Source organism: Miniopterus schreibersii (assembly GCF_964146895.1).
Source record: "Miniopterus schreibersii genome assembly, chromosome: X".
In the NCBI taxonomy this organism is placed as follows: domain Eukaryota; kingdom Metazoa; phylum Chordata; class Mammalia; order Chiroptera; family Miniopteridae; genus Miniopterus; species Miniopterus schreibersii.
This window is the reverse complement of record NC_138104.1, coordinates 21,771,938-21,796,786: the sequence shown is the minus strand read 5'-3', so window position 1 is coordinate 21,796,786 and position 24,849 is coordinate 21,771,938. Positions and strand designations below refer to the sequence as shown.

At 36.6% G+C, this 24,849-nt stretch overlaps 1 protein-coding gene across 1 annotated transcript in view; it reads left to right on the top strand.

The window, feature by feature from the left end:
- ALG13 (ALG13 UDP-N-acetylglucosaminyltransferase subunit) overlaps positions 1–24,849 on the top strand; it is a 60,201-nt gene that overhangs the window by 26,459 nt on the left and 8,893 nt on the right. The window contains 15 exon segments of the mRNA XM_081125020.1: positions 3,830–3,911; positions 4,108–4,270; positions 6,075–6,150; positions 7,337–7,445; positions 9,079–9,143; positions 9,476–9,576; positions 12,199–12,326; positions 13,033–13,279; positions 13,668–13,781; positions 13,970–14,126; positions 14,414–14,534; positions 17,324–17,356; positions 17,461–17,516; positions 20,817–20,888; positions 21,614–21,779. Coding sequence (XP_080981146.1) covers positions 3,830–3,911; positions 4,108–4,270; positions 6,075–6,150; positions 7,337–7,445; positions 9,079–9,143; positions 9,476–9,576; positions 12,199–12,326; positions 13,033–13,279; positions 13,668–13,781; positions 13,970–14,126; positions 14,414–14,534; positions 17,324–17,356; positions 17,461–17,516; positions 20,817–20,888; positions 21,614–21,779 — 1,690 coding nt within the window.

Genomic DNA, 24,849 nt, shown 5'->3' with positions numbered 1-24,849 from the left:
TCCAACAAGTATGAAGGACACTCTACTCAGGGAAAACACTATATACAAAGGTATGGAAGCAAGGGACCCTTTGGGAGTCAATTAGTTGGGTGGAGGGAAGGCAATGCTAAAAAGATAGGCTAGAGTTATATAATGAGGGGTGTAGTAGGCCATGCCAAGTATTTGACTTCTCGTTGTACAGAATAGTTAATTGAAACTGTTTTCTAATTTTTTATTTTGAAAAATTTCAAACATACAGAAAAGCTAAAAGAATTTTACAGTTAGCATCTGTATAGCCACCACTTGAGTCTACTGTTAATATTTTAGTATCCTTGTTTTATCACATATCTATTCATCCCTCTATCCATTCATTAATCCATCTTAATTTTTTATGTATTTCAAAGTAAATTTCAGATATCAGAACAATTGCCTTTAAATACTCATTCAAGTTTTAAACAGGTGTGATATTATCAAAATTGTTTGAGGAAGAGAAGTGTTAACTTTTGTTTTAGCGTTGTACACAGCATTGCCTGAGATGAGATTTAGACATTTAGATCTTAACAGGACTCTTTTAAACCTACAGTTCAATGTTTTATCTCAACATTTTAGTCTTAAAATTTTTATAAAGAAAAAAGTTAAAAGACTTTTATAGTGAACCTTCATATACCTACCTCCTAGTTCCTACAAATCATACAGCTCCATTTTCAAATGAGTTTGTGTATTGGAGATATTGAGCTAAGACCTTTTGAGTGTGTGTAACCATGAGAATATTATAATTATCATCTATACATATATACATAGCTAATACTTACCAGCAATTGGGTATTTGCATGCACAGGAAATTGTATATATGTCTGATTTGGGATTATATAAAGCGAGTATGTTTGTTCGTATTGAAATGTAAGTATGGAAAATCCACGTGGCAGCAAGCTACTTTCCTTCTGTGACACCTTGCTTTGCCTAATACTGAGTTGCTATATATCAGTTCAGGTCATAAAATTTATATTTGAATTGTTTGGGTTTTCAAAAATAACTTTATTAAAAGCAGTGAACATTATTAATGAGCCTTCCATAAAATATATTTGGGAACCAACTTTCAAAGAAATTATACGCCTAATGTTCACCTTGATTTTTAACTGCATTTTGCAGTTATTCAGTGTCAAAGTGAATGCTACTGGATGCTACCCATCTTCACTCGGCCCATTTGCTCCATCTAGAAAGAAGGGAAATGCATACTTATTAAAAACAAAATAAGCCCGGCCGGGGCGTGGCTTAGTGGTTGAGCGTTGACCTGGGATCCAGGCGATTGGGGTTCAATTCCCGGTCAGGGCACATGCCCGGTTGTGGGCCTGATCAATGACTTTCTCATCATTGATGTTTCTATCTCTCTCTCTCACTCTCCTTTCCTCTCTCTGAAATCAATAAAGATATATTTAAAAAAAAATAAGACTTAAATCTGGAAAAATAGAGTAAAAGATAGAGTAAAAAATAGAGTAAAAATGGAGTCAAGTCTCCATTCATGTTCTTTCATTGTATGTACTTCATAGTAACAACTACTAAGTTTTGGTGGATATCCTATATTATTCTTTCTGCATTTTTTAAATGTAGATAGGCTCATTCATACTTAACATTATGTTACTTGTTTTTTTTAGGTAACTATCTTCATTAGTAATATAGATCTACCTCATTTTTTCACTAGTTTCCTGCCATTACATCCCACTTGGCACCCCCAACAAACATTCCACCCACAGTGTATGAGATAATTATTTTATATGGGGTTACCACCAGGAACATAAAAACGGTCATGCCTGGGTTTGCCTCTTCCATTCAAAACAACTAATTGCCACTTGAATAGAGAACCTGTATGGTCTTCTCTATTTTCTTAACAGGTTAATCAGTTCTGGTTAGCTGGGCTTCTTTAACTACTTAACAGCTGCCTCCAGTTATTAACCTTTCTTAGTTGTAATTCCCAGTTCTTCTAGTCTAAAGTACAAAGGGCTTCTCTGTTCAAAATCTGCTTACTGTTCTTTGGGATTAATAAACTCCTCTTAAATGCAAATGCCCTTTGGGTGGGTGAAACTTCATAACTTAAACTTTACTGTGAGTAAACCTTATCTTGACACTTGCCCTCAGTTCTTTGAAATGGATTATACTGATGGAGTTGGAATTGTGATTTCAAAAAGAGGCTAGAGAAGAATAATATACCTAGTATCAGAATAATAGACCTGGCATCAGAGAACTTGATTATTTGCAGAAGTTATCTTAGGTTAGTGTAGGAAGGTAGAAAAAAGGGTGCTTAGGATAATATTCTGCAAAGGAAGCTTTGTGACAGCATCCTCCCATAGGTCACAGAGAATCGTCTGTGGTACTTCATGTTGCTAACACCAGAGATGGCTTCAAAATGAAATGGACTTAATCACTAGGGATTACATCCCTTACACAAGACAGGTTTTTGAACAAAAGTTCAAAAAGGTTTTGGAGCAGTTATTAAAACAAATTTCATCACATGGAGCCAAGTAGCATTTTTACTGAAATAATTTGGGTAGTAAGCATGCATGGCCTTTGAGTTGTTTGAAAAAACTACTGATCAAAGGAATCAGCTAAGAAATTAACTCTTTTATAACCATCTTATACCTTAATTCATCAGGGAAGTCTCTTTAGCAGTATTGCTCCTATGTAGTATATTTATATATTGCTATTCAGTACAGTGGATAACATTTTGAATAAATTGAAGTCCCTTCTCCCATAGTCTGAGTTTATATTCACTCGTTCAGCTTATAGAAGTTCCTATCTTTCCAAATTTGCAAATTAATATTTGTTTGGTCTATTAATCAGAATGTGATTGAGGCTCACAGTGTAGCCTTAGTAGTGATTTCAATCTTGGCATTTAAAAGTCACTGTCAAGAAAATCTCTTTATGAGGTACAACTTGCATTTATCTATGTTTAGATTTTAAAAATCACCTTTCTCCCAGCTTTATCAAGATAAAATTGACACACTATGCTCAGTGAAATGTCAGATGGAGAGACAAATTTTGTATAATGTCATTTTATAAAGTCACTTTTTATTTTTTTACATTAATCTTCTTAAAGACTTTTTAATTGATTTTTAAAAAATATATCTTTATTGATTTCAGAGAGAGGGAAGGAGAGGGAGAGAGAGAGATAGATAGAAACATCAATGATGAGAGAGTCATTGATCGGCTTCCTCTTGCACGCCCCCGACTGGGGATCGAGCCCGCAACCCGGGCATGTGCCCTGACCGGGAATCGAACCCCGATCGCCTGGATCCCAGGGTGACGCTCAACCACTGAGCCACGCCCGGCTGGGCTTAATTGATTTTTAGAGAGAGACAGGCAGACAGACAGACATTGACATTGATTTGCTCCACTTATTTATGTATTTACTGGTTGCCTCCTGTGTGTGCCCTGACTGGGGACCGAACTGGCCAAATTTGGGGCATCTGGACAACACTAATCAACTGAGCTACCTGGCCAGGACTAAAAGTCACTTTTTAAAAGAAAACAAATTCATTTAGTTTATCAGTTTTCTGATTTGTAACTTAATTTTAAGTATCTCATGGTTGTGAGATGTGTAACATTTACCCTAGCCTGTTTTGCTCACTGGTTAGAGCGTCAGCCCATGGACTAAAGGGTCCTGGTTTCTATTCCGGCCAAGGGCACATACCTCGGTTGTAGGCTCGATCCCTGGCCCTGTGCAGGAGGCAACCAATCCATGTGTCTCTCTCTCTCCCTTCCACTCTCTGAAAAGCAATGGAAAAAATATCCTTGGGTGAGGATTAAAAAAAAAATGTGTCACATTCATTTAATTGTTCTGTGTGGTTTTCTTCAGATTCTACTATGCTATTCAAGTAATGGCCATTATGATTCAGTGTACTCAAAACAGTTTCAGTCAAGTGCAGCTGTTTGTCAAGGTATGTGAAGACTTTTCAAATGTTTGGGTGTGATTTTTGTTGCCAGTCTTTAAATTGAGGTGCCTTCCATAAACAACCCTTTTAAAATCTTGTTTGTACCTATTGAATTTGTATACAGGGTTATGGCTATTTTCACATTGTTATTTTAAAAAGTGTTGTTTTGACAATTGGAGTTTTGCCATTTTTTTTTCTTTAGCTGTACTGTATGAAATTCTCTATAAAGATGTGTTTGTTGTGGATGAAGAAGCATTGAAGACTGCAGTTGAATTGTTTCGAAGTGGTTCCAAGAAGAACAGAAACAATGCTGTCACTAGCAGTGAGGATGCCCATGTTGCCTACAAGAGTTTAACTCAGGATAGGTAATAAAGGGAAAGGGGATATCAACGGCGAGATCATAATTTTTCTGTGTCCTCATTTGAAAGTGGAAGAGACCTGGAACACTGTTATGACAGACCACACACACACACACACACACACACACACACACACACACACACACACTCTCTCTCTCTCTCTCTCTCTCTCTCTCTCTCTCTCATTCACTCACACGTATATATGTGTAAGAGTATACATTTTTTAATGGGGAAAGAGATGTTTTGCCAAAAAGATGTGTTGTGAGATGCTCAGGCTTTGGGGTCGGTCCAAGTCAAAATAATTTTTTTGGTTTTTTTTTTATTGCTAGAAGAGACTTTTGAACTGTCTAATCCTGTGACTCTCAAACTTCAGTTGTATACAAATTACTTAGGGTGCTTGTTAGAAAGAGATTCTTGGGCCTATCTTCACAAAATTTCAAGTCAGAATAAGGCCAGGAATCTGCTTTTTTAATAAATATACTCAAGTATTCTGATGTAGATAGGCTATGGACCACACTTTGAGGACACAGACAAATAATGTGGTGAAGGGTTGGGAAGGGAGTCAGTGAGGGGGAAAGTGGGGCATCTGTGATACTTCCAACAATAAAGATAAATTTTAAAATGATTATAAATTAACACCATAATTTTGTAGATGGTAATTGAAGTTCAGAGTGGTTACTTGACACACACATCCAGCTAGTAGAAAAGATTCTCAAACTAAGGGGAGTTTTAAGAGCTGAGTGTCTGCCTTTTGTACTCATTAGTATAGATTGTGGCCTCTGAGGAAGCAGCTATTATTAAACAGCTTTAGTAAAAAACTTTGTGTTTGAGATAATACTTCTTCCTGATTTTTGGAAATTCAGATAGGCTTGGTGCCAGTCAGGTGTCACCTTGCAGTTCTATTTCTTGGATATTTAGTGCTTTGAATTTTTTATATTATTATTTTTTTGGTGATAGAAGAGGGTTTTAAAAAACTTAATTGGGAATGCAAGGGGCAGCAACTATATACCAAGGTAAAAGTTGCTTCATTTTTCACTGATTATTTTTTTAGAGGACTCAGGCTTACAGAAACTATAGTTCAGAAACTAGAAAGACAGGATGTATTAATTATATATTACCTCGTAACAAATTACCACAAATTTTGCAGCTTAAAACAACACACGTATCTCACTATTTATATAGATTAGGAATCTAGGCACAGCTTAGCTGGATCTTTGGTTTAGACTCTCAAAAGACTGTGGTGGTGGCATTGGCCAGGATTGAGTTCTTTTCTGGAGCTTTGACTGGGGAAGGATCCACTCCTCACTCCTATGGTTCTTGGTAGCATTCAGTTTCTTGCTGAAAACTTCAGTTTTTTGCTGTCGGTCAGCCAGAGGTAATCCTCAAATCCTTGCCACATGGGGTTGGTGAACATGGCTGCTTGCTTCCTTAAACGAGAGAAACTAGCAAGACAAGCACTACATTCTTAATACATTGTAATGATATACATCCTGTTTATTGGTTAGAAGCAAACTTAAGGAGAGGGGAATCACACAAGGGTGTGAACACTAGGAGGGTGGGGATCATAGGGACCATCTTAAGAATGTGTCCCCATAGGAGTTATGAAATATAGGAAGTAATCGGCCAAGTATATTGTAGCACATATTTATACAAAGGAAGCATAAATGTAAATGTTGAATGGAAAAGTATTTGCCTCATTTTTAGAACTGAGCTACTTTAGTACCACTAGGTGGTAGAATAGTGGTTAATTTAAGATTTTCTTAGGTACTACATTTATGTAAAGTTCTTTGTTCTAAATCTTTTCAATTAGGACCGAAGAGTTGGGTGCTTGCTGCGATGTTGAAAATATACCAGAGGGGTACAGTGAAGGAACAGAAGAAGCAAAGGTTTGAGGTTTTCTAGGGCAAAGACTTTTCATAACCTTGGTTTGTAGCATTATAACTTAAACTAGTTGAAGTCACATGGTCCATTCTAGTAATAAGGGGTGGAGGAGGACTTGATATTTTCCTTTGTGGAAGTCTTAATCTGAAAATGTAAAATGTACAGTGCTCTATGAATTTTTATTCTTATGGAATTGTAGATATTTTCAAAGCAAACTGAACACTTGAGAAGTTTCAGAGACTGTTGTTTTCAAGTTAAAGTAATATTACAAACCAAATGGATAGTTTGAAATCAATCTTACGACACTGAGGTTTCTTTTTGTCATTAAAGAATATAATGCTTATCCCTACTACTCAAAGAAAAATAGGTAATAATCCTGGTTGGTGAAATGGGAGAAATTGTATCATCTGTATAGGTTTAAAATTAAGCAGACAATCCCGGCCGGGCTTGGCTCAGCGGTTGAGTGTCGACCTAGGATCCAGGCGATCGGGGTTCGATTCCCAGTCACAGCACATGCCCGGTTGCGGGCTTGATCAGTGACTCTCATCATTGATGTTTCTATCTCTCTCTCTCCCACTCCTTTCCTCTCTCTGTAATCAATAAAAATGAAAATTAAGCAGACATTAAGTTTGAAGCTAGCTAAATAGGGCAAATACTGTTCTAACAGTCTTTTAGTATGCCCCAAGTGCTGGTAATTTGGAAACAGTATTGAATATGGTGAAATTCTTGGAAAGCAGAAGAAAGAGTTAATTCCTTTGGAAATTACCAGATTTTGACCAAAATGAAATAAAAATTTCCGATTTTTCCATTGGATTTTAGGGTACAGAAACATTTGTACCTCTGTGTGCATATTCAAGAGAAGACTTTTTAAATAGCTCTGATTGAATCTTTAATCCTACTCTGTGTTGCCTTGAATTATATATGATGTATCTTGAGTTGTTGGCTGCTTGAGACAGTGTTTCCCTTTTGCCGTCCAAAACCTTTTAGATTATTTGCAATTGCTTCTTTATTCTTCTGATTTTTAAAATACACAGTAAAATTTATTGTGGGATTTATTTCTTGTTTTAATAAAGAAGGAAAGGAAGGTGTATGTATATAACTTTTTTTTTAAAAAGGAAGAAAAGAACCTTAATAGAAGGAAGACTTAAGCTTAAAGATGGTGAGTTTGTAGCATGATGATTTTTGTTTTAGTCTCCAGAAAATCCATCAAAGATGCACTTCCCCTATAAGGTGCTCAAAGCTCTGGATCCAGAAATCTATCGTAATGTAGAATTCGATGTTTGGTTGGACAGCAGAAAAGGTAATGAAACACCAACAGGATACTTTTGAATCCTGATAGATTCAGGAGAATAATTTTACAAATTGTTTTTAATAAGAGATGTTTTCAATGTACTGTTATGAAAAACAGCTAGATACTTGCTTTTTGCTTTACTCAATACATGATTTAAATCCAAAGGAGGAAACAAATGGGTTTAGAAGTGGGCAGAATCTTTTAGAATGTGATGTTTATCTGGAGTCTCAACTTTGCCAAGGCTGTGAAGACAGCCTTTAGATAACTAAGAGTACCAGAAACTTGTAACTAGAAATAAACATATCTTAAATTTAAAGGGTTAAAACTGCCCTTACTAATAAATGAGTAGTCCAGGTGTTGGCAAACTGTGGCCTGTAGACAAAATCTGACCTGCCACCTGTTTTTGTATAGTCTGTGAGCTAAGAGCGGTCTTTAAATATTTGAATGGCAGGAAAAAATGAATAGTATATTATGTGAAATTCAAATGAAAATTGTGTGAAATTCAAATTTCAGTGTTCATAAGTAACAGAGTTGTGACAGAGTTGAATAGTTTTCCAACCCTCGAAATAGTTGTTTATTTTTCCTTTATTAGATAACTAAGTTGGTAAAAGTACGCCTTAAAGTTCTGCCTTAGAGGTAGCCTTTAATGTTTCATATGCAGCTCCTTGAACCGTGTGAACCTAGTTCTAGTTAACAATATAGAATGAGGTTAAGACCTACTGGAACACAATAAGTTGTTAAAAATAATAGAAGAAGCTGTGTATTTCTTTTTTTTTTTTTTTAATTGAGGTATGTTATTTTCAAATTTTATCTTATTGATGTTTGACCAACTCTAAGATTGCAACATCCTAATTTCCACTTAAGTCAAACCTCATTTCTCGAATGAAGGTATCCCATCTCGAACAATTCCGTTCTTTACCAAGTTGCTCACAGAAAAAAGGTCTAGGTTGTGGAACCAAAGTTTTGGAACTGACAAGCCTTTTAAGCTGATATTTCAGCATGACAAAAAGCACCTTAGGCAACAAACAAAGGAAAGAATGCTTTTGTTGCTGGCAAAAATCAGTGGATTAGCACAATTTTAAAACATAAAGAGGCCATCAAGAGTGCTAATGTTGCTAAGGGTGTGAAAGAATCAGTGACCACCAGCAAATGAAGAGGTGGAAAAACTGTTGTCGATTTGGATAAACAAAAAGCAGTTAGCCAGTTACAGCCATTTTGGAGGCAGTGATATATGAACAAGCAAAGATGTTACATGCTTTCACCCCTGGACCGAGTGCTAAAAGTGATTCCTTTAAATTTAATAAAAGAAGTGTTCGTTTATAGATTAAACAGTTTTTAAATAAATTGCTTCTCGAATAGCCTTCGGTAACAAATTAAGTTCAAGAACCGAGGTTCCACTGTATTTGTGTTTTGTAGCACAAAACTATATTTACAAGTCTCCTTAAATTGATCACAGAAATAACCCATCTGGAGTGATAGAATGACCCTTTAGGGACTATCCAAACCCCCCCCCCCTCCAAGTTTAGCTTATAGTGGAAGCATTGTAAAGACACCTCTGTAAAAGTAAATTAAAAAGTTAAATGATGTAAAATAGGAAAGGAAACAGTTCAGTTGAGCTTGATCCTTTATTTTCTTTTAATAGAACTTCAAAAAGCGGATTACATGGAGTATGCTGGGAAACATTACTATTTGGGAGACAAGTGTCAGGTTAGTTTCTTCTTTAAAAAAATCAATAATTTGTTTTTTCTAGATTATGGTTTTAGTCATTAATATGAGTTCAACAAAACTAATTTGCAAAGTTCTAGGGGAAAATTTTAATATTGTTTTAAATTTTAATTGCAAACTTTTGTGATTGGATGTAAGGCTCTTTCAGTATGTTCTGCCTCCATTGACCAGACTGGCAGTGCTAATAATTATCAGCTGCTTTCATAAGTAGACACGGAACTCCATGTGGGGAATGGAGTTTTGTTTGGCAGAAGCCAGATATGCTAGTAGACTTGAGACTAGATGTATTCTAACTGTCTCTTCCCCTCTTTCAGGTTCGCTTGGAATCAGATGGAAGATATTATAATGCTCATATTCAGGAAGTTGGAAATGAGAACAATTCAGTAACAGTCTTCATTGAAGAATTGGCAGGAAAGTAAGACTATAATAATGTGTTGAATTACTAAAGTCTTTGGCTCTTGATGTCCTTTTGTAATATTAAGTTGAGAATTACCAGGAAGGATGTTAGTAAGAGAACCAGTTATATCTGGTACTAGCCTAAGATGACTTACCTTGAATTGTAAAACTGTATACTAAAGTATGAAATCTCAGTACAGTCATGTGCTGCATAATGACATTTCAGTCTGTGACAGTGGTTCCATAAGATTATAATGGAGCTGAATTTTCTGTAAGAAATGGAAGGATATGTAGTTCAGAAGGAATTCTTTTTTTCCTCTGATGAGAGCAATATCTGTGGAGCGTGGCAATAGATTCCCTCTCACTCAGAGCACCTCAGTTGTGAGTACAGAGATCACATCCACATCAATCAACCACTGACTTACTTCAGCACAGAGGAGCCTGTCCCCCATCACTACATATTCAGAGGATGCTACAATCAGTCCTCCCAGATCTAGCTCATGGTCTTCAGAGTACATACCTGTCAATTCGTTGTTGAGGACATAAGATCCTGTACAAGGACACAAGTCCACAGGAGCTACTTTAACAGGTATTAAGTGCCACTGACACTTCAGTGAAAGCTTTCTGTGATAGTGTGGAGCCAGCCTGTCCCTGTACTTTGGAAATATGTTCATGTTGTTATATGTAAAGCATAGAAAAGTTTTATTTCTTCTATCAGTTCAATGCCAGAGAGAGCCCCTGTGCCAGGTAGTGTCAGTGGAACCAAAAACAAATTTCCAAAGTCAAACTATTGAGTCCCCAGTTCTGTACCTTTCCATGTTAAACACCCTCTTTTTTTTATGAGTTCCAGAGTGTCTTAATCTGACCATTGCTCCAATATGCGATAGCAAAAACCACATTGCCACGACTATCCCTATGTTCCTTTATTCCTTTATCTCTCCATCTTGGTTTCTTCTTCCTAATAATCCTCAGGCCACCTTTCACTCCCTCCTGACAGTCGCTATTGTGGTGATCCACACTTTACCCAGCCAGTTTCTCTTCGATATTTCCAATTCATCCATCCCACATAGAACTTCATGTTCATGTTCGTCCAGCCCACAGAGTTCATGGACCAGTAGCATTGGCAGCTTTGATGTTTTATTTCTGACCCTGTAGGAAGGAAGCAGGAGGAGGGCTTGTGGGACAGTGTTTATAAAGTCTGTAGAGGTGTACAGTAATGTCCTAGGCCTTCACATTCACTCACCACTCACTCACTTAGTTACCCAGAGCAACTTCCAGTTCTGCAAGCTCCATTCATGGTAAGTGCCTTAAACAGGTGTACCATTTTTTATCTTTTATACCATATATATTTTTAAAATATGTCTATTGATTTCAGAGAGAGGAACAGAGAGGGAAAAAGGGAGATAGAAACATCAGTGATGAGAGAGTCATTGATCAGCTGCCTCCTTCATGCCCCCCTCTGGAGATTGAGCCCGCAACCTGGGCATGTGCTCTGACTGGGAATCGAACCTCGATCTACTGGATCACGGGTCGGCGCTCAGCCTCTGAGCTATGCCAGCTGGGCTTATACCATATTTTTACTGTATTTTTTCTATGTTTAGATGCACAAATACCATCGTGTTACAATTGCCTACAGTATTCAGTACAGTAACATGCTGTACATACAGGTTTACAGCCTAGTTGCAGTAGGCTATACCATCTAGCCTAGGTGTACAGTAGGTTATACCATCTAGGTTTGTGTTAAGTGCACTATATGATGTTCACACAATGACAAAATTGCCTAACAATGCATTCTCAGAATGTACCTCCTTTGTTAAGCAACACGTGACTGTATACCTATGTATAAAAGTTTATAAATCCTAGGCACTAGCCAACTTATTAAAGTATTAAATACAACAGAATTCTGTTAAAAACTCTTGATACTAATGTGAAAGCTGGTTTTCTAACTGAGCCCCTGTCAGTATCACAGCACTTCAGCTATCCAGTCATTCTCAAACTTTTAACATGCTCCAGAATTGCCTGGAGAGCATGTTATGAGCTCCAACCTCAAAGTTTTTGATTTAGTAAGTCTATGGTGGAGCCCAAGAATTTGAACTTCTAACAAGTTTCCAGGTAATACTGATGCTATTGGTCTCCTTTGAGAACCGTTAAACTAGGCTATAGTGTCCTAATGACCAAAAAAATCTCAGCAGCTTAAAGTAATAGTCACTTCTTGCTCATTTTGCGTGTTTATAATGGGGCAGCAAAGGGGACCCTGGCCAACAAAGCTCTATTACAAGCTGAGAAAAAATTATACCATGACAAACCATGTGCTGGCTCTTAAAGCATCTGCTCAGTTACATAATCTAGCTGAGTCTGAAGTCACTGGGTTAGGAAAATATAATCCTCCTCCAAGGAGAAGCAACAAATATTAGTCTACAACAATCTTTCCTCTGGAACATGATTTGTACTATAAACATCTGTGAAATTGTACAAACTATTAGGTTTTCTAAACTTAAAAAGTAAACCTCAACAGGAAAACGTGTCAATAATAGATTTAAGTAGACTATACTTGAGAATGAAGCAGAAATGGTGGGATATGTGTATCAAATGAGAATTAAGTCTGTTGCAGTGGCTTCATGGTGGTATCTTTAACTTTAAGGCATGTTGTTCCACTGGCTAACTTAAAACCAGTTACTCAAGTGACACCTGTTCCTGTCTGGAATGCTGTACCTAGTCGGAAAGGAAGAGGTTACCAGAAAATTCCCGGGGGCTATTTCCCAGAAATGGGTTTGTATACTGAAGGTTTTTATTACTTTCCCCTTCTTTTACCCTACATTGTAATTTTTAAAGGTATACGTAAGTCCTGTTCTAGGGTAGAGTTTCTCAACTTTGGTACTATTGACATTTTGGAATGGATAATAGTTTATGGGGAGCTGTCCTGTGCACTGTAGGATGCTTAGCAGCATCCCTGGCCTCTGTCCACGAGATGCCAGTAGCATCCTTCCCCCAGTTTCGACAACCAAAAATGTCTCCAGACATTGCCAGATGTTCCCCAAGTCCGGGGGAGGGACAAGATTGTCCCTGGCTGAGAGCCACTACTCTAAGGTATTTTGTGTAAATGTAAGATGGAGTAGATTTTCGATTCTAAAACTTAAAGGGATAAGATTTCCCAGAGAACTAGGGAAAACACCTCATGGAAGCAGCCAGAGATATTAATAGCCATTAATTCTATGTTTTGATGACTAAAACTGCCTATCCTAAAGATAGTGCTGAGATGCCCATTGATACAGAAATTACCTGCTGGTTTTGCCCTTCCAAATGCAATATCTAGTGTATCCTTAAAAAATATAAAAATTCCCTCCCTATGTATTTTTTGTGTTTGTTCCTAAGAAAAACATTTGGAAGTTTTATGCATTTGTGGGTGTGGTGGGAGACGCTGGATCTTTTGCTTTGGTTATGAAGCTTACTTGCTACTTCTTTGTTTGCCTGAAAGTTATGTCGGAGATGGACATGAAGCAACAGAAGAAGATGTTCAGGAAAGTTAGAGGGAAAGAGATGTATATGTCTATGGCTTACAGCAGGGGAGACCCCTTCCCCCCACCCAGGCTTCAGCATAGTATGCATTATGGGCATGACTCTCCAATGCACTACTCACAGACAGCTGGCAATTTTATGGCTAATGAACATTTTTATCCTCAACATTCATCTCAGAGACAAGGTCGGGGATATGGGATGCCCAGGTAAGGCTTAACTGACTTTCAAGATAATGTACATCTGTGTTTAGATATTGGAAGTAATTCCTGGACAGAATTACAGTAGAATTTAGAAATATCTAAATAATTTAGATTTCTTTTAATTTCTGCCTAAAGAGAGCATAGAGGATGAAACTTACATATACTTAAAATTCTTCCCAAATGAATTTATTGGAAGATTCATATTCTCACAGTCTAGGGAAATATGGAGCCATTGAAGAGAGGCTAGAAGATAGAATGTCATCAAGATATGAGCGCCGTTTAGATGGCCCTGTATCCGTTAATAGTGGATACGCCTAGTGCCAGTAGTAAGGGGAGCAAAGTGAATAAAACACCAGTGAATAAAGATTCTGTTTTCCTTTCACCTTATTCTTAGGGACTCATCTCGCTTTATAAACAGGCCTAACATGATGGACCCTAAAGTGGGTTTTTACCCTGGCCCAGGGAAAAAGTGCTGCCAGAGCTATGATAACTTCTCCTATAGGTCTCGGTAAGTGAATTTTAAGTGTCAGAAGTCAGAGAAAATGAGTAAGTCTGTGTTCATTGCTGAGCAACAGATGTGTGGACTAAATTGTTTAAGAGTCAACGTTGAAATGTTTGAACTGTTATTTAAAAATTAGAAATAAGTTACTACCATATTTTATCATCTTTCCCCTTTCATTCTCCGAACTACTTAAGTTCCTTTAGACGTAGTCACCGCCAGATGCAGTGTGTGAATAAGGAGTGCCAATATAGCTTTGCCCCAGAAAATGGACATATGCCCAGGGGCTTGGAAGAAACCATCACTTTTTATGAAATTGAAGAAGGGGATGAGACTGCTTATCCAACTTTACCTGTGAGTAGTTTAAAAATTTATTCAAAAAGCTGTTTACTTTTCTTTCTTTTTTTAAGTAAAGGCATGTGGATAAATTTTAGCTTTTTGTACAAAGGACCAAATAAAGCCCTTCCTGGAAACCATGACTTTGTCTTAGTACTTTTAAAGGTGGGAGAAAAGAATCTCTTTTTAGTTCTTAGGGAAGGGAGATAGAGGCGGACAGATAATTTTGCCTGTATAGTGTGGGCTAATATTTTCTGACTATAGAGGGAGAACCGCATGTATGTGTTTTTGTTTCTTTGGCACAGAATCATGGAAGGCCCTGTACAATGGTTCCTCCTACTCCAACATACTGTGTTGCAAGGCGAGGACATAGCTCAGGCAAACAGACTTTGAGTTTAGAGGAACGCAATGGCCAGTGTGACAATGGTGAGTCAATTACAGTTAAATGGTGTTGTTGTTTTTTAAAGATGATTCTTGTGGCATTAGAATATCAAGGCTGTGAAGTAGACCTAAAGTTTTCATTTGGAGGTCTCATTATGTTTTGGTAGCTTGTTTTAAAAGAGTTACAGTTTTCATCTTAGAGCTTGCTAGGTTTTTGAAGATGTCTTGATATTTCTCAGGACAGACTTCTATTTCTGTAGGCTCTCTACATTGTTATAACTTATTTTCAGCTCTTTGCATAGGTTTATGCAGTAAAACCTCGATATAATGGACTAATTCGGGTGAGGGAGTGTCCATTAAAGTTCATTATATAATAAAGTAGGTTTTCCGAATGCATATATTAAAAAATTGACAAATTAGTTAATCCATTTTTACTTATGTAGACACGTTTGTGTAGTTAAAGTATGTATGAAAAGTTAAATTTCACAGAAAAGTTTTCTACATATATTACTGTAATTTTAAATTTACACTGAATAGTTCTAGGAAATGTGTGCAATTAAACAAATGCACATGGCTGGGGCATGGCTTAGGGCACGTGGTTGGAACATCTGCTGCATGCTTTAAAACTGCTGCAGAAAGTCAGGCCAGGTAACAACAGAACCAATTACAGGAAGCGATGTGGTGTGATCATGTGCACATTCTCCGAACATTGTTTATGAGTGGTGACTTTTGGATTTAAATATGTGGACTATAGTTGCAGAACTGTAATATTTATTTGTGTCGGGGAAATTACTACAGTTTTTTTCCCCAACATATGACATATTCACTAAAATTTGTTAAAAATAACAATGAATTAATAACAAAAAATAACCCATTAATTTAATGATAAGAAAATCTTGGTTAACAACATTTTAAAATTAACAGGGTGTTAATTTTCACATATGACGTACGGACCAGAAATGTTTGTTAAATCCGAAGTCCGTTAAGTCAAGGTCCACAAAATCGAGGGTATACTGTAGTGAGTTTTGATTGGAGAGATTTCAGTATGGAAAACATCTATTCCTTATTAATAAGGTACTATTCATGTTGTCCTCACCCTTTCTAATAACTACTTTAGGCTTTTCATGAGACTGGCTATTATGTTACAAGACTGCTATGAAGTAATTTCATTGCCCAAAGAAGTTACTTAATCTATAAATATTCCTAGTCACTGAATCCTATGTACTAAGTAATTATAATTTAATATAATACTTAAACTGTAACCCTCTGAGGAATGCAGTATTCTTATTTTATATATGAGGAAATTGAGGTTTGAAGGGTGAATGACATGGCCAAAGACATACTTGGTGTCAAAGATTTAATTTTTTTATAACAGCTTTATTTAGATGTAATTTATATACCATACAGTTCATCTCTTTAAAGTATACAACTCATTGGTTTTTAGTATAGTCACAGAATTGTATAACCATCACCACAATCAATTTTAGAACATTTTTATCACCCCCCAAAAGACATCCTGTACACATTAGCAGCCACTCTGTTTTTTGTCTTAATGGATTTGCCTATTCTGGACATTTTATATAAATGGACTCATGTAATATATGGTCCTTTGTGACAGGCAGAGATCAGTTTTGAATTTGGGTTTGTATGACTTTAAAGCCTATACATGTGCCCTCAACAGTTGTTACAGTGCCTCATGCCATGTACCGGATATGCTTATTTTTACCATTTTGCTGTAAAATCATATGTGCCTACTTAAACAATTCTGGAGGAGTTGGGTGTATTAAGGAGATGAGAGGCAGTCTGAATGACTCAACTTACCAGTCAAGTTCCTTATTTCCCTGTGATCTTTTCCTTTCTGCTACTTATGTAGAAGAAAATAGATATTTCTAGGAAAAAGCCTAGCACAAAGATAATCTGAATATTTTGTATGTGCATGTGCATGCATGTGAAGAATGTGTATACTTTGCTCTTTTACTCAGCATGATCCTTTTGTCTTTCCCTTTAGCATTGGTGAGCATCGTCAGATGTATTGCTCACCTGTACATATTCAGAGTAACCAAATCTTTGCTCTCACCTTAAATCCTGCTCTCTAGAGGGGTTAATGCATGTGTGTTTGATAAGTAACGTGTTTAATAATCAAATCCAGTTTTGACCTGTAGATTTTATTTGGTGAAAAACTGTTCAATTGAAGATTGACTTTCTCTGCATTTCAGTGGTATAGCAAGTCTTAAAGCAAAGTATGTCAGTCCACTGAGCCATCCTCTGAAAACAGAGCGGTTTTAAATGTATTATTTACCTGACAGGCTAAAAAACAAATGAGGCATGATATATCACTTTGATATCCACCTAAGCAAACTATGGGTTATACTCAGATTATGGTCACCATTTACTATATGTCAAGCATCGTGCTATATTCTTTTCACTCCCCTAGGTACTGTTATCCGTTTTATAGTTAAGAAAGTAAGGCACAAAGAATGATACTGTTAATCAGGATTCAAATCTAGTTCTAACTCCAGAGCTGGTAAACTTAATCACTATAGTCTACTGCCTGACTGGAAAATTGGACACAGCTGAATTTTCACCTCTGCCTGAACTTTAAGAACTAAGGGAATTTTCAGAGGAGAAATTTGTACTGCTTACAGCCAATCTGGCTTCAATATCTTTTGACTAGTATGAAAGCTCAAATCACTTGTAAGGACGTATATATTTTAGTTTTGAACATATATATCCACAAAACTTGAGAAGAAAGCAAGCACTGACCATTTGGCTGTGCTGAGCTAAAAAGCTCTACATAAGCATACAAACATACTTCTTCTGTCTTTTTTTTCTAGGGGGATATCATGAAGAATATATTTATCCTTCAGGTCAGTGAGATCTAGATAGAATCTATGACATTCATCATTGTTTATAAAATTTGAAACTATAAAATAATGCTCACTTTTTATTTTACTTTGACAATATCCTCTAGAACCAGACTATGAAACTTCAGGTGTTTATAGCACAACTGAATCTACAGCAAACTTGGTAGGTATTTAATAATAATGGCAAGCACTTACAGTTCCTACTATGTACTAGGACACTATTCTAAGAACTATACATATAAATATATTTAAATCAAAACAATCCTATGAGGTAATCAGAATATCATTCCCATTTTGTACATGAAGAAATTGAGACCCAGAAATTGAGTAACTCATCCAAGATCACTCCCCCTTTCTGAAATTAATCTATTTAAGATATTTCTAATATGTGTTGATACATGAGGAAGTTTGAACATTGACAGTGATGATTTTTTTAGAGGATTTTATTGTGATTTTTCTGTCAGCAAGAATGGGCCATAAATAAGTTTGCTTTTTGGTTATGCAACATGTCCAGTGGAGGTCTGTAGGAGTCCCCTGCCCAGGGACTCAGGCTGATGGATGCTCTCTCCATGATTGCCAAGGCAGGAAACAAAAAGTAGTGAATGGTGAACTGGCTCTTACAGCTTCCACCTGGAGATGATATGTGTCACTTTCTTTTCTATTTCTTTTTCATTGGCCATAGCATGTCCCACTGAAGAATGTAATTTCTCTGTGCCTGGAAGTCAAAAAGTTGGAAATATTTTAACAGCACTAAGTACTGCAGCATTCAGTTCAAACTCCCTCCCACAGGCAAAATACTTGCTTCTACCTCAGGGGAGACAACCTAAAAATTCCATTCAGTGTAATTAAACTCGGCACCCAGGGTTTCTGGGAAATGCGTGGCACTCTCTGTATTGGGTCCACATGTGGCTCTTCTTGATCTGGAAGCCCAAAACCAAAGGTACAGTTATTTACCCACTACAAACCGAATTTGTAGTGGTGGAGCAGGGACTGAAAAATTGCAGTAAAAATTCCCACTCAGAGGGGGGAAATGGGAGAAACACAGTTATTTGCCAGTAACAATTGTGACATCATGATGGACATTGTGAGAGCCCCCAACCTAGGCATGGGGTCTGTTCCCTGGAGTGACCTGGTTCATTGTTTTTTGGGGCTCTTGGTTACTCCATGTCGCTTCTTTCCCTGGCCATATTTGAAGTAGGCATTGGAGAATAATCCTTGGCAGCTGAGAAACTTTCTCAGCCTGCTTTTTACTCGTAGAAAATTGGAGGTCCAAGGGTCATTTTATCTCAGTTGGATGGTTTTAGTTCTGCTCATGGTTTCTCTGGCTGTGTGATTAATTATGCTGCTTCTCTGTTTGATTCCTATTAGTTTCATGTGTCAGTATCCCTACTGACAATTCTTTTTTATAATAGATACATTACTTAGATTTGCTATAATGCTCTGCTTTCTTATCCCTATGTTCCTCTCTACTTGATTGCAAGTATCATGAGCTTATCAGACGTTGATGGAAGAGCCATACCTTTGGATGCTTTTCTATGAGCCACTTTGTTCAAGTGCAAGTATTCACTGAGTGTTATATCCTTCCTCAGTTGGACTCTTGCTTTGACATATCTTAATGTAATCGGATTTTAACAACAATGTGGTTCTTGCTTCAAGGCTGAGTTTTAACTGCTCTTTGTTGTTCAAAGCGCTTACCAATTTTATCTTCTACAGTTTGGGGTTGAAGTAGTTGCCTCTTCCATTAAGAGCTACAAATTCATAATCGCCATCCTAAGTTAGGTTCTTCTTACACCAACACCCCACTTCTAGTTACCAATTACTATTTTAATCAAGCAAGGTTAGGCTGCAGTAACAATCTCCCAAAATTTGAACAGCTTAACAATGGACAGTTGTTATCACTAATGTTACATGTCCAATACATTCCTTTGTTCATTGTGTTCACTCTAGGACCCAGGCTGACACACATGACCTTCCACAGTCACCTTGGCGCAGGCTAAAAATAGGAAAATTGAACACTGGCTCTTAATATTTCTACTCATATTTCATGGGCTAAACAAGTCTCATAGCCATACCTAACTTTTGATGAAGCCAGGAAGAGTAACCTACCATATACCCAGGAGAACAGGAATATTTGTGTAGAACTTGAATAACTACCCTCTATTCCCTAACTGATTAATCCTAACTTTGATAGCTTCATGTACTAAATTTTTGTTTTTACTGTTTAGGCAATACATCTTAGGAAAGTGAAGAAAACTAATATGTAATTCTCTCCCCTATTTTTCCTTCTCCCCTTCTAGAGAAATAGTTGTCCTTTCATTCTCTTACTACTATTCTCGTATCACATGCATGCTTTTTATACCATTTTTGGAAATAGTCACCTAGCTGAAAAAGCGAGTAAAAATTTGACCCTCAGAGATGACCCTATAATTTCACTTGTCACATGTTCCTTTTTTTTCTTTACTTACTTTATCATAAAGCTTTATCATCAAAGCTTTCAATCTTTTCATGTTTTGTTCCATTCCCACCCCCTAGTCACCAAATCCATAGCAAGTTTCTAAGTAGTTTTCTCACAATATTCTGAGGGGAGGGCACAAAGGCAGTACTTAAAGATTTCCAGGCACAGAGCCTTCTAAGAAACCATGAACATTTATTCCTACTTCTCATTTCCATGCCCAGCTCTCAACTAAATCTTTCTGTGGAATTGTTTAGCATTCACACCGGGCACTCTTAGCCAGGGCTAAAGTTTGCTTTTTGGCAGATACTTTGACTGTACGTGAGCACAAATTTTAGAAACATGAAATCTTAAGTACATGTTAAATTGGGCTCATACTTGTTACAGTATGGTTCCTGTTGTTTCTGTGATTACTTCCCCTGATATTCCCTCTCTTCTTATCATTTCCAATTTTTGCTGCTAGTTTTTTTGTTTGGTTGGTTGTTTTTGCTGCCATGACAGTCTGTCATACACAACTCTGAGCTGTTTAAAATCATTTTTGCTGTCACAAAAATAAAAGTCTTGAGCCAGAAGGAGTAGTGTTTGGATTGTTACATCCTGCTTAGATAGGATAAAGCTGAACAACCAATTATCCGCCTCTGTCCCAAGCTACATCTTTAGATGGAATGCTTTCTTTTAGCAAAACCATTGTTGGTCTTACTGATTTTGAAGGTTTTAAGACAAGAAAGGCCACTGAGAAAGTGCTGAAATTACAATTCTCTGTTACATTTTAATATCTGCACTGGGACTAGAGTTGGATATAGATAGGAAATAGAGCAGTCACCCAAATCAGGCATTAGAGTGATATCTTTTGGAGCATTATCTTATTAGTCACTTCCAAATTTGATTACTTTCAGAACAGATCACCTTTATTAATTTTAGGAGATGTTGAAACAAAGCAGATCTTTTATTGATATGTTGTTTAGTTTCTTGATTTCCCCTTACCTAACTATATTTCTGTATTCACTAAAGTCTCTTCAGGACAGAGGATCATGTTCTATGTCTCCTCAGGACACAGTTACCTCATGCAACTACCCCCAGGAGGTAATCTTTACAGTGTTATTAAGCGGTCAGTTGCAGTGGTCTGAACAGAGGAAAGTGAATTTTTTTCTTTTTGTTCTCTTCACTCATCATACTTCAAAGAAACTGCTTATATTCCTATCTTAATTATTATTATACCTTGTGGTGCCTTGCACAGTGATTGGTAAATTCATTCAGCAAATTAATTGAGCATCTACTGTGTTCTGGTCACTGTTCTATGTGCTGGTATTAGACTATTCATAGTCAGTCTACTCTGAATCTCTTACGTAATGAGTGTGTTAATATAAATGACCTGTCAAGTCAATGTCATTTACTGAAACTTAAATGTAAAGCTCTCCTGTAGAATGGGGAGCTGGCATCAAAAAGGTAGCTAAAACAATAAGAGTGAATAAGATCATCCTGGGAAAAAGAAGAGATTGAGAAGATCATCTAGAACAGAGCCTGTGGATCAGCAAATTTTAGAAAATGGATAGAGAAGGAACAGCCAAGGAGGGGAGAAAAACAGGAGAGTGCATTATGGAAACCCAGGAAGAGACTGTTTCAAGGAGCAGACAGCGTCTTCTAAAAGAAATAATAACTTAACCTGCCTATACAGGGCTTACATAAAGATTGACTCCTCCATGTTTTAGTTATCAGAATACTGTTTTCTGAAATTTAGGAACAGATAGGAGACTCATATTGTTTGAGAAACCAAACTTAGAATTCTAAACTTTCTTTCACAATTACAGGTGATGGTACATTCTGCAGCAATTGCAGCTTCCTGTGCCAATAATGTTCCAGCTCCAGTCTTATCTAACTGTGCAGCAGCTAATCAAGCTAGTAGTACCACTTCAGTTTCCTCACAGAAGGCTATACAGCCTCTCTTTGTATCTTCACCTACACAAGGCAGGCCAGGTAGGTTACTAGTGGTTGCTTACTTTGGAAGTCTTTTTTCCTATTCATGAACACGCACATACAACAGTTCTAGTGATTAGATAGAGTTACTTTAATTTCCAGAATTTCATTTGCTTAACCTACTTAATGAAATATCTTCTATAGTTGAGGAATCTATGAGATTTGAGAGAGCCAGGATTTCATTTTTGTTGTGCAAATTTGGCTTCGATATGATTTTGTAGCTATAATTTTGCTACCCTGCTGAAAATGTAAAGGACGTGGACTGGTTTCTCAAACTTCGAGTTGTTTCATTTTACAGGAATTAAGGTAGAGGTGTTTTTACACTTCACAGAATTAACTCCTCACAAGTTTGCTATAAAATACACTTCTGTATAATGAATCATTTTCCCATGAATGTTATAAAGAATACAGGTGCTTGAATTTAAGAGATCTAGGTTAGAATCTTGGTTTTACAACTTAACTAGCTGTGTAATTTTGGACAGGTTATTGAACCTTTCTGTGAACTTATGGGTACTGGTAATGCCAATTTATGAAGTGGTTGTGGAATTATAATGAGATAATTTAAAATTCTTAGCAGAACTTTGGGAAGGTGGTGGCAAAAAGCATAGACAGCTTTTCAATCTTGAGTCCCCAAATAAAAATAGAAATAGCAAAACCAAAACTCATGGACAACACAACAAAATTAGGTAACAAGGTATACCCATGAACCACAAAATGTAAGCAGGTAGGGACAAACTACCAGTCACAAGACCTGCATGCTGTCAGCATTTATGTGGAAGACAGAAGCATTGGTAATGCTGTCTAATGGACCTGAGAACAAAAGAACCCCAAAAGACCTAATAAGAATTCACTGAAAAGGGGGCAGCCAGTTTGGAAGGAGCAGCTAAGAATGGGAAGGGATTTGACCTGTCCAATACTAGATGAATGCTTTGGGTATATAGTAATGGCACTGAAAAGCTTGGAGCAGTTTGGCTCCTAAGAACTCTCAAAACTCACCTGCCAGGTCTCCCTTTTAGGATAGTATTCTTCACTGGGCAGAAACTGTTGGGAGTGGAATAAAAAATGATCAGGATAGCCCGGCCAGGCATGGCTCAGCGGTTAAGCGTCGACCTTGGATCCAAGCGATCAGGGTTCGATTCCCGGTCAGGGCACATGCCCAGGTTGTGGGCTGCAGCCGATCAATGACTCTCTCATCATTGATGTTTCTATCTCTCTCTCTCCCTCTCCTTTCCTCTCTCTGAAATCAATAAAGATATATTTAAAAAAAAAAATCAGGATAGGGAAAAGAGCAGTTCCAGACTAAAGTTGAGGAGGAGAACAAAGCTGTGAATCCTGGAAAGCAGTTATATATTTTTAACACTACATAAAAACAACAGCAAAGAGAGCCCTATGACATTAGAAAAGCTTTCCTATATTCCACCTCATTCTAAAGTTTGTGAAAAATAATTTTACATCACCTGTATACTGCATTGTGTCCTCGCCACCAAAGTCTAGTCTCCTTCCATCACCGTGTATTCAACTGCCTTTACCCTCTTCATCCTTCCCCCTCACTCCCTTTTCCCTCTGGTAACCACCATAGTGTTGTCTGTGTCTATGAGTTTGTTTGTTCTTGTGTTGCTTTGCTTCATTTGCTTTTTAAAAAAATTATTTGAGTGCTAGTTTAAAAGGAAGAAGAGTGGAGCTATGTTGAATAAGTGGTTTTATAGAAAGCAAATCCATAAAGCCTTTAGAGCATTTGGAGATATTCTAGAAATCAAATTCCTCTTCCAAAACTGTAAAAGTGGAGACTTACACAAACCTTCAAAACAGTTAGTTGAGCAAGTTTTTAAAATTTACAGTTTGATTTATTATAGCAAAATTTATTTTTTAATGCCCAGTTCTATGTGTTTTGACCATGCATACGAGTTGTATAACCACTGTAATCAAGAAAGAACAGTTTCATCGCCCCCAAAGAGCTGTTTCTGAAGTTTTAAATCATGCTAAGACACAGGTCTTTTATTACTATTAGCCTGTAACTGTATAAAGTGTATAGATAATTGTATCATTAATATTTATATCAGTGAATGAAAACAATGTGGATTATTCCTAATACTTGGTCTGAAATTTCTCTCGCTAAATTACCAGAATAACAAATTCAGCTTGTGTGGACTGTTGCTGTGCTAAGTTTTCTAAAACTCTGAATTTAAACCCTTACTGAGTAACGAGACTAAACTTTGTGTACTTCTCAGGGTTAAGATTATACTGTAGGTAACACAATGATAAAATTTAGTACTTGAATTTCTTGTTTTCTTTTTTGTGCAACATAAATACTTTATTGTTTTATTTTTTTTAGAAATCAGCATTTGTGTAGTAACTCTAACATTAATAAACCTTTTAGATAGTCTTTAAAAGAATATTAATATCTCAACCACTTTTGACTAAAATTTCACACAAAGAAATATAGTTGAAAATTATAAATGCTAAAGGAATAATTCCAATAATATTTGGTTGTTACTTTACATATTTATTTAAGACATACACAACCAAATAGGAAACCATCTTCCTTTTTTTCATAAAAACAAAAAGTTCTGAATGAATAAAACTGAATGAAAACCATCTATTATGAGAACAAGTCTAAATTACTTTTATTTTAAAAAAACACACAACAAAAAACAGCTTATTTCTACCCATTTAAGTCACAGGCCCCATTATTTTGGCAGTACTTTACTAATTTTAGTCTAAAAGACAGAAGATCTATCTCCTTATAATAAAGAAGTCTGGGCAATGCAAAAAGTACATAAAGTGTTTAACATAAGGTACATTTCTGAAAGAAAAATACTATATAAGCTATAATAAAATTGCATTTGTCTTGAGTAAAGTAACAATGCTTACAGTGTAAGAACATTAAGTAGTCGTGGGTAATGTCATAAAATTCTATCCTGCTATTAATAACCTTAGTAACCTCCTCAAGAATTAAAAGTAGTTTATAAGTGAAATAAGCCAGTCAGAAAGACAAAGACCATATGATTTCACTCATATGTGGAAGTTAATGAACAAACTGAACTACCAAGCAAAGTAGACTCAGAGAGAG